This window comes from Crinia signifera, chromosome 2, assembly GCF_055691185.1.
Source record: "Crinia signifera chromosome 2, ASM5569118v1, whole genome shotgun sequence".
Lineage (NCBI taxonomy): Eukaryota > Metazoa > Chordata > Amphibia > Anura > Myobatrachidae > Crinia > Crinia signifera.
Window position 1 is genome coordinate 226143695 of NC_139218.1, and position 10836 is coordinate 226154530.

The following is a 10836-nucleotide window of genomic DNA, read 5'->3' on the forward strand; positions in this document are numbered from 1 at the left end:
CTCCTTATCACCCTTGGATTTATCTCTTGTTAAAGCTAAATACATCTTCCCAGTATTTGAAACTAAACAGGAGTACAAGGATGTCACATAGAAGTTCTCATTTATTTATCTGTTGCAACTTTACTATTTTTATCAGCAGTTCTAGCTTTAAGGCAGTACATACATATACAGTATTATGTGGTGATACATACATATTCATAAATAGCCTGTCACTGTATTGTTATGCTGAGGCACAAGAACTTTCCAGCACAACTACTATGTGTAATTTCCAATAATAGAACACTCATGCCAGCTTCTAAAAATAAATGCTTTGCTCGATATAAAGCAGCTGCACCTTCCAAATGCCAACAGCAGACTGAAGCATAGACAGAGCAAAGAGAACTTGTCTAACAGTTCCACAAGCAGGACAAACAAGATCATGTCAGAACGTAGAATACCCTTCACTTTCCTCCGCACCCCAAGCTGGGATCCATTCCGAGACTGGTACCAAGGTACAAACCGACTGTTCGATCAATCCTTTGGTATGCCACGAATTCCTGAAGACTGGCACCAATTCCCTAGCACCAGTTGGCCAGGTTATGTCCGTCTGTTTCCAAGTCAGTCAATGGATGTTGTGCCTCCTACTACTCCAGCTGTTGTCTCACCTGCCGTGGCAGCTGTACCTGATTTCAATAGGGCCTTGAGCCGACAACTCAGCAGTGGGATCTCAGAGATCCGGCAAACATCAGACAGCTGGAAGGTCAGTCTGGATGTTAATCACTTTTCTCCAGAAGAGTTGGTCGTAAAAACTAAAGATGGAATTGTGGAAATCACAGGTATGTAATTCTGGCATATATGTATTGACCTGCTTATAAACAGTGCAGGGAAAATATGTTTTCATTTAGCTTTGACAATAATGCGTTATTCACATGTAGGCATTGTCCGTCGCTTGGGGCGGTGTGCAACGCAAAGGGCAGCTCTCCTGATGAGAGCTGCCCTTTGCGATCCCCGCGGCCACCTGGACTTCCTTTTTTCTAACAGGGAAATCCAGCTGTGCATGTGCAGAGAAGCTGGCAGCCGTGGGGCATGCTGGGAGGGATCCGTGTCATATCCCTCACAAAGAGAATCCCATAGGCTTCTATGGGGTTACCCCAGCTAGAGCGGAGTCCTGCCAAAAGGGGCTTCAGTGCATTTCAAAATGTGGTAAAACCCCCGAAAACAGGGTTTTTACTGCATTTTGTCTTTAGTACATACGACCCTTGGTGTCATACTGAACTGGTTTAGCAATGCAAGCAACTTAACATTCATTTTGAAAAAGCTCCAAATTATATCTGTTTAGATTACATTTAAGGCAATATAGTGAAAAGTAAAACTCTGATCAATAACCCATGAAGTATGTAGATATTATTTTGTTTCAATAAACAAGTAGGGAAAATGGTTAAAGATAGATGCCAAAAACATCAAAATAGAACATATAATGATACATTAAAAGACCATATAGGCATATATATATTCAGTGATAAAAACAAAACATTAGTACCCATTTAAATGATGGTTTTATAGTACCACAAATTAAATCAAGAAGAAATCCCTATAATAATACTAATCAAATTATTAGTAGATAGAAATGTCTTAACCAGGACATGTGGACTTGGGATCGAGAACATGGAGGGAGGGAGGGAGGGAGGGAGGGAGGGAGGGAGGGAAATGAATAATGGATGAAATGTTTCTGAATGCACAGATTGCACAGCAAGACCAGCAATAATATTACATCTACAAAAACTGCCCACAACATGTAGCCAGTGACAGCAGAAGAGGGCACTAAGCAGCACATTAAAAATTCACCACTAGGAAATATTAACTGCAATCAAAGCTTTACAACAGGATTTTGCCTTAGTTTTCTAGTAACACTTTCTCTCTGTCATAACATTTCTGAGAACCTTACTGTGTCTGATTCATGTCTGTGAGTAAAGCAAATATAAAAAAGCAAGTAAGTGGGCAAAACAATGCTGCATTGCAGATGGGGCAGATGTATCGTATGCGGACATTTGGGTTGGGTGTTTCCAAACTAAAATCTAGATGTAAAAATAAATCTGTGTACGGGCTATATCCAAACCATACTATACTTAGAAACTTAATTCAGGCTCATAGTAACCACGTTTCCACTTTAGGGGTGAAATGTAATAGGATGAGAATCAGAAAGTGAGAGATTTGGTAAGAAATCTCCAGGTGTTTTAAAGTGGCAATCATTTACACTGCAAAACCAGTTTGATTTTGCAGTGTAAATGATTGACGCTTTAAAACAACTGGAGATTTCTTACCAAATCTCTCACTTTCTGATGCTCTCATTTTATTACATTTCACCCTAGAAGTCGAATATTTCATACTTGCCTACTTCAAGGTTCTCCTCTGTGGGAAATGCCTAAAGAGAAGAAGCCGGTGGGCGGGGACAAGAGCGGGCCCGGGCTTATCACACTATTAGGATCCACCCCTCATGGGGTACCACTGCAATTGACTTAAATTTGCATAGATGGTGGGCCGAAATGGCACGACCGCTCCACATGGATTCATATTTACTTGATATAATTCCACATTCTGTCCACTTTAATATAAAGTGTGCAGATTGAGCAAGGGGGCCTACTCTTCCAGGGCTGTGGGGTCAATAAGTCAACACCAATAGGTGAACATGCACATGGTCGACATTATGAAATTTTGCATATCAATGTAGACCTTGTGCATGTCAACCTTTTGGTGTTGACCTGTTACTATCGGCCCTATGTTCAGTAGCATAACTAAAAATACTGCACCCCCACCCAATATCTGCTCGTTGTAAGGCCCCCCCCCTCCCTTTTGCCGCCTAGCGACATCTGCAGGAGTCTGTCACATATGCCCTTGTTAACAATGTCCGTTCCAAAAGGGCCTCATAGGACACAGTTATTATGCATGCTAGAGGAGGAGGTGGCCATTTTGGGAGTGACATTGTTGAAAGGGCAGATGTGACAGACCACAGTGACAAGATTAAGAGATCCGGAAGATGATGGAAGAGACAAGGGGGCTGAATTAAACTTTTTCCGAGGGCTGACAGGATGCGATGGGCAGACATGACAGTTCAGGCAATGTTAGCAATAGTCCTTGCAAAACGCCAGCACCCACAAGCAAGCCCAGTGTTTCTGCAGGGTCTGTGCGGCTATTGCTATGCCACTGCCTATGAGCCATATACCCTTATTCAGTTAGCGCATGTGTGTGAGTCCCTTATGTGAGAGAATGGCATGTGAGAGAATGTACTAGAAATAGTATGAGGGATGCTGTGTTACACGCATGCTTATAGTGATTTTAAAATCCATTACTGATCATTAGAGAATTAGTGGATTTATTGCACAATGCTATATATTTGGCAACCAGGAGACATAAACATGAATTTATTGTGAACACTGAAAAGTTGTTATCCACATTTAATTGTTGGGTCATACCAGCACAGATAATGGGGCCTATCATTGACCCATCAATGTTCCACAAGCTCTTTGTGATGATGTAAAAGTGCCCAAACACGGTGCGTTTTGCGGGTGCGATGCGCGCTCCCGCACACATCCCATCACACAGTTCAAAAAGTATGTGCTGCACATACTTTTTGAACTAGCTTTGGATCGCATCGCATGCAAATCCCATGAAATGTGATGCGATGTAGTCCAAAATGCATGCAATTATTGTAACGTGTATGGGCACCTTTACTGTTGAAAAATAAACATTTGTCTTCTAGACATTTGAAATACATTGTGTAGAAACATGTTGTAACATAGTAAAGTGCTACTGCATACTGTTGTGGAATTTTCAATCTGCTGCTTGTTGTCATAATAAAAAGTAATACAAACCTTGCATATAAAGCCATACACTTTTAGCTTCAACTGTGTATGTGGAATTCAAATTGATGTCCCATGCCTGTAATAGTTGTATTGTTTCTCATGGATTTGTACACTGTTTTATCCTACTATGGGCAGGATGTATGATGCATCCCACCAGTCATTGCAAGCATAACAGCGTATATAAATGCTGTGTGCTTGACGAAAATCACAAAAGACAGTTCTCCCGATAAGTGCTGACTTATGTGATGTCAGGACATTGATATCTCATGTATCGAATGACGCATGTGCTGCGGGCAGTGCTAAGTGGGTGCTAATTGGATCCCTCTGGGTGTTGGGGACATGGAAAAGGCCCATAGGATTCTATTGGGCAACACTGCCTACAGATGCCATTCCCTGCTGCATCCAAGCCTCAGAATTTATGGCATCCAGAGATTTGTGCGTTTCGCTAAGTGCCCAAGTCATGCATCGCCATGGTTGCCAGAGCATATTGGCATCTAGTAGAGGGTAGCAGAAATGCGACCTAACAATGTTGACTAGCATTCAGCAAAGTAAACACATAAGGCCAGATGTATCAAGGTTCAAAAGTGATAAAGTGGAGAGTGATAAACAGTCAACCAATCCTCCCCTAACTGTCATGTTGCATGCTGAGTTTGGGGGGGATGACAGTTGTGAGCTGGTTGGCTTTTTATTTATCACTTTAAACCATAATCACTTTTGAAGCTTGATACATCTGGCCCATAGTGAACACACACACAATGCAATATGTGTACAACGCTGCATTCAGGTGTGTATGCATTTTCTTATGTGCACACAGTATAGAAATAACATATGCCTTTTTTCTAGCCATCAACTGTAATGGAGAATATACAGTATATGAGACAATGTATCAAAACATGGAGAGATAAGAAGTGGACCCATCCCAGGAGGGACAAAACTGGACTTTCCTGCCAGTGGCAGTTGCAGAGTTGGGACTGCGCCACTGTCCAAAATTCAAATAGGGGAGCCCCACCAGTGAGTCCTGGACTCTGGTATTTGGGGCAGCAGTTGGTTGGGCTAACCTATCTGAATTTTGGACTGTGCTGCAGCCCCTCATCTGCTACTGCCACTGGCATAAAAGTCCAGGAACAGAGCATCTTGTCCCTCCTGGAATGGGTCATGTTGGGAGGTATGAATTAGCTACTGTTCTTTTTATAGCACATTAACTGATTGATTAGTACTGTGGAAGCTTAGGATCATAAAATACAACCTTACAAACCAGCTTTACAGATAAGACAGAGGCGAGGGGATCCTGCCGGGAGACTTCCCCTCTCTTCTGGGTGGCCATGAGGGCCACATGATTTTTGGGGGCCTCCCGCCTAAGAGCGCAAGAGTAGGCAAGTATGCTCTACAATACCTGTAGCTTCAAGCACTTGGTTTTGGAGCATGCCCACAGTGAAAACAGGAAACATTTACTTAGTATCTATACTTAAGCTGGCCATACATCTGGGATGGACTGGGGCAATTTGACACTTTTGTGAAGACTGCCCTAAACCATTTCTGATACATGGGCTTCCCCAATTGCGCAAAAAGTGATTGTATCGCCATTGCAGATTGCCCAACATGTTGGACAATCTACAATGGATTGGACTTGCAATTGCTAATGTATGGTGGCGGTTGTTCTTTTGTACGACCATTTTGACAATCATACAATTCTTCCAATGCTGGTAATTACTGCTGTAGAGATTACAATTCGGGGGTGTATGGTCATATGCGGATTTTAAGATCCAATATGAAGATCAAAAACTGCAAACCACTTGAAAATATCTGTAGTGTATGGGCAAAGATTGTAAGATTGGGAAATTGCAAAACATCTTCAAATCATGGATTGCAGATAGCTGATGTATGGCCAGCTATGGATTGCAGATTGCTGATGTATGACCAGCTATGGATTGCAGATTGCTGATGTATGGCCAGCTATGGATTGCAGATTGCTGATGTATGACCAGCTATGGATTGCAGATTGCTGATGTATGGCCAGCTATGGATTGCAGATTGCTGATGTATGGCCAGCTATGGATTGCAGATTGCTGATGTATGGCCAGCTTTACGTCCAACTGAATCAGTCACAGTATTTCATTTCTGGTCACCGGTGATTTTCAGTAATGCTTGAGCCCCACCATTACCCCAGTTCTGTACATATTACATTAATAAACAGAACATACTGAACATATATATTTATTATACAGTACTATATAAATTCTAACAATGAATAGTTGAAGACTGTAGATAAATAAATATTTTCTTTCTTGTAGGAAAACACGAGGAGAAACAAGATGAACATGGTTTTATTTCCAGATGCTTTACCAGGAAATACACGTGAGTAGTCAACCAATATGCAATATAATTATTCCCTGATCTCTTCCATTTATTCAAACAGAATAAGATGCAGTATGCCATTTATTCCCTACTGTATACAGTATTACATACAAGTACAGCTGTCCCCTGCAGTTGGTTACTGACTCACATATCTGTCAACAAGTTATATGATAAATCCCAGACAGATTATCGTATCACTCATCAGACCAGCTACAGTGCTTGTTGGCCTTTCTACACATTCACAGACTGATTCTGAGGTGGGAGTTAAGAAGAAGAGAACATGCAGTTGTGTACCTGGACAAGCTGTACAAGGATTGTAAATACATGTATTACTCTTTTTTTGCACGCAGGGTAAATTCCAACTACTTTTGCATGTAGCCCACAAATACTGGACAGCAATATGTTTACACAGCAATTTTAAAACTTTGTTTTGCCCACGTGCACAATTACTGTACCAGCTCTTTTTGCTTTACTCCAAGCTAAACATTTACTGCTCATACTTCAGGAGATGGAGAGGAGATGCGGCTGACCACTTGGGTGGTGGGTTCTTCATAATATTATCATATTCAAATTGGGATACTTGGGTGGTATGCATTATACCCTGCCCCCATAGGGCATAATGTGATTCACCTCATTTTGCCTCACCCTCTTTATATGGATGCATCATTCCTGGTATTATCTCAACACCCTGCCCACTTCGGTAAGAACCGAAATAATACGAGAGATCCATCCACTCTTCCTGAGATCCAGAGGACCTGGGGCAGCTTACTTACTTATTAGACCCATTTCAGCATTCTGTCCATCGGTATGCTGGCATCTGTATTTGTGACTAAATCCATCAGTCATCCATATGTATTCCAATAGGAATATGAAAGTACTATCTAGCCATATTAGCCACACACTGGGGGTGTTCCTGGTTGACATGCAGCGCAGCGCTCATTTGTATGGGAATGCCCAGCGTTTTCATGGGAACGCCTGTGACATGCTGGGCGTTCCCATGGGCGAGTTCCCCGGCCCGCCGGCCCACACCCCCTGCCCGCACTGTTAGTGCCCGGCGAACACTCTGTTCACCTTGGCCGCTCGCACACAGAGTATGCACATGCGCACATTAAAAACATCACGCTCCCATGCCAATTTGCATGGGAGCACATGAATCAGAATCACCCCCGCTGTCTGTCACACAGTGTTTAATGTTTGGTACCAGGAACAAAGAGAGATAACGTGACCTGACCTAGATGATAAGAAGCTGCCACTGGGATTCCAGCCAAGGAGGCTCTCAAAGTTCTTTGCATCTCGCTTTCACACGAACAACTTTTTATAGAACTTATTTTAAACCTAAGAGATATATGGCAACCTATAATGTTCCCTATTGTACTATTCTCAGGAAAATGTACTCAGTTTTAATCACAATCAATAAATCTATTAGTAATACAAATGCACAGTATGATAAAAGCATGGACACATTTGGGCCTTTTCGGAGTTGGAAGCAAAGCATGTGCTCCTTGGCAAAATCTTGTTCCATGCAGAGGTGCAAATACATTTCTTTGGCATTCAGGGCAAATACTGGCTACACATGTACATGTAGTCCACAAATGCTTTATTTTTACATCACAATTTATACTTTATCTAAAATAACCCCTCTGCAGATTTTAAATCAGCCACACCTACAGTGCATGATAGATTTGCCAATATGTACACCCATTCTGAACCAGTTTTTCCATCATCTTTAATACTTTCAGCACACGTAATTAGGTTTCCTTGTGTGTCGCATTTTCTGTCATTGCATTCTAAAAACCAGACCCACAGCACAGTGCAAAGCAGAATGAAAAAATGAATTGTCAAATATTTTTGTTTTGATGGATGTGGTCCCAAAAGTTCCACTGTGTTATGTAGGATTGAGAGCAGGATGCACGGAGACTGGTTCATTCTCTTAAACCACTTCTGGTTTGATGAAGGACATTTGGCGGCTAGAAAAAAAAAAAGAATTTAATGTCTGCTTGGTAGAACTTAAAGTGGTACTTATGTATTATCTGGGCTCCCATGTTGATTCTATATAGTGTGGCGAGCGCAGCGAGCCACCGTGCCCGAAGCGTGCCGAGCGCAGCGAGCCCCGCGAGGGGACGCGGTCTCATAAGAAACACGGGAGCCCAGATATTACATAAGTACCCTTAAAGTTTACATGGAGTAGTCAGAATTGAGAAAATAGGGACTTGTACCATGAGAATGTCACTGGTGGAACATGCAGAGGGGCTACTGCCTGTTATTGGTAGTATAAGATATAGGATATTTTCTACTCTTCTGGATTGGCCGGTAGGCTCCCAATATTGGGCAACCATCCGTTCTATGGGAAGGTATGGATCCAGCTTTTTCTTCTACCTGGCCCTGAAAGACCGATTTACAAAATGGCTGATGACGTGACTCTTGCTGGATCGCACCATCCCAGCCACGCACCTAATAATTGTATTACATAGTTGGGAGTGTGGTTGGGGGAGGAAGTTCCACTGGAGATGTCTGAGAGGTAGGAAACAGATACAAAGGAAAGGCAGGAGTGTACAGTAACTCTTGATGGGATCAGTGTTGTATGAAGGAAAGGAACAGGTGTGGACTTTCAGCCAATCAGCTCCTAACTGCCATATTACAGACTGTGTTTGAAAAATGTCAGACAGGAGCTGATTGGCTGGCTGTTTATCACTCTCCATTTTATCACTTTTGAAGCTTAGAGAATCTGGCCCCGTGTGAGGACCCCAAATGTGTGGGAGCCATTGGGTGACTGTCCTGTTCATTCCCTTTATATAATTCAGTCCTAAAGATAGGTAAGGGGAATGCCCAAAAAACTGATTAATGGAATAATGAGACAATGATGGAATAAATAAGGGTTTTGTTAATGTCATAAATGAGAATGATGCATGCAGTGTTATGATTACTGGCAGAGGTCGCAAGGTAGCCTTCCTGGCCTTTCGTAAACATCTAATCAGAACCAAGATTTCAAGCAGTGTGTAAATGCCAGCTATTATTGCCACAGTACAATAAAACAACAAATTATATCTATGTGTGTCAAAGGAAGAGAAAGGATGGGAATCACTGTGTTACTGTGGGAATGTTGTAATCACCAAGAACAATCCGTATAATATAATGAATTATATGGATTATGTCTGGGCATGTCAGTTGTTGCATAAATATAAATAAAATTCATTAACAATGTTTATGTAACACCCTTAGATAAGAGATTGCATATATATAGTATATATTGGAATGAAATGTGGTTTGTCTGACAAGTGATTTATGTAAATCAATCAAATTAATTTAGATCCCTTTCTCCAGTCTTCCACCAGGTGCAGATATTTCTACTGTGGCATCATCTCTATCCCCAGACGGTATTCTGACTGTAGAAGCTCCTCTACCCAAGCCAGCAATTCAGTCTGCAGAGATCACTATTCCAGTAACTTTCCAAAGCCGGGCTGAGATTGGCAAATCCGAGGAGGCTGCCAAGAAATGAGAGAGGACCGGATTTATTTCACCGTGTTTCTGTTTAATACCACATCTTTTTACACACAAAGTACTTCTGAAAAATACATTTTGAAAAATAAAAGGAAATTGTGCCTGCTTGTTATTTTGTACATGTACTTACAGTCACTATACAGCTCTCTGAGCCAGCCCTGACTGTCCATGAATAATGTTTATACTGTATATTTGTCACTAGTATAGTATTGGCCATTATGGTAGCAGAAGACATGTCTATCCGTGTACTGTATCTCATACTTGCCAACATACTAGAAATGTGGACGTACACTGCTACATCTGAGAGGTGCGTCATAAAATGAATCTCATCCAAATGTAGATGAGCCCCAAGCAGTTACAAAGATATACTTGTTGATGGAAATAAATGTACGTATATTTTTAGGAATGTTCATGTCAGTCATACAGACAGATTAAACAATTAAACTATCCACTCAGCAGCGCACAGTGTTTATCCCCATACTCCCTTAGTCATACAGACAGGTTATCTAGTGACAGATACCAGAGAGATCACAAGAGAGTGATCTGAATGTTCTGTGCAGTACGAAGTCCGTGAGGTCCGCCTCTGCCTTTTCTTATTTCAAACCCAGGAACATGGTGACACAGGCAAACGCAGGGAAGGGGGGGGGGACCCCTCCTCTTGGCAAGTGGCTTAAATTATGACAACAATAGCACTGGTACTGTTAGAGTATCTCTTATCTGTAGATCCCTTTTTTTCCCCACATTTTTTTATATTCGCCTTGTCCCCCGATTCATCCGAATCATCTTCAGCAGCATCCCCAGTGGTGCATCTGTGCAATGCATCCTTTGGACCGGGGATGCCTCTGAAGATGGATCCGATAGTCATTGTTGATGACAGGGGACGCCGTGGACCAGGTAAGTATGTAAAAAAAAAAAAACAAGTACTTCCCCTTCAAGGTGCAGGGAGGAGGACCCTGGGAGTCCCTGCAGCTGTCTGCAGCAGGAGGCTCTTGGGCATAGGAGGGGAGAGGGACCCACAGGCAATGTTCCCTCTAATTTTACGAAGTCTGTGTGCGGCAAAAGATTTTGGCTGTGCAACTCTGGAAGGAAATTTAAATTTTTGTGCGTCAGTTATATATAACTGGAAAATGACGTTCAGCATTTG

At 42.0% G+C, this 10836-nt stretch overlaps 1 protein-coding gene across 1 annotated transcript; it reads left to right on the plus strand.

Moving 5' to 3' along the window:
* The first annotated feature begins 356 nt into the window (after positions 1 to 356).
* HSPB1 (heat shock protein family B (small) member 1) lies at positions 357 to 9796 on the plus strand. Its single transcript, XM_083171160.1, has 3 exons — positions 357 to 815; positions 6131 to 6194; positions 9516 to 9796. The coding sequence occupies exons 1-3, from the start codon at positions 419 to 421 to the stop codon at positions 9688 to 9690; spliced, it is 636 nt and encodes a 211-aa protein (XP_083027286.1). The 5' UTR covers positions 357 to 418; the 3' UTR covers positions 9691 to 9796.
* The last annotated feature ends 1040 nt before the right edge of the window (positions 9797 to 10836 follow it).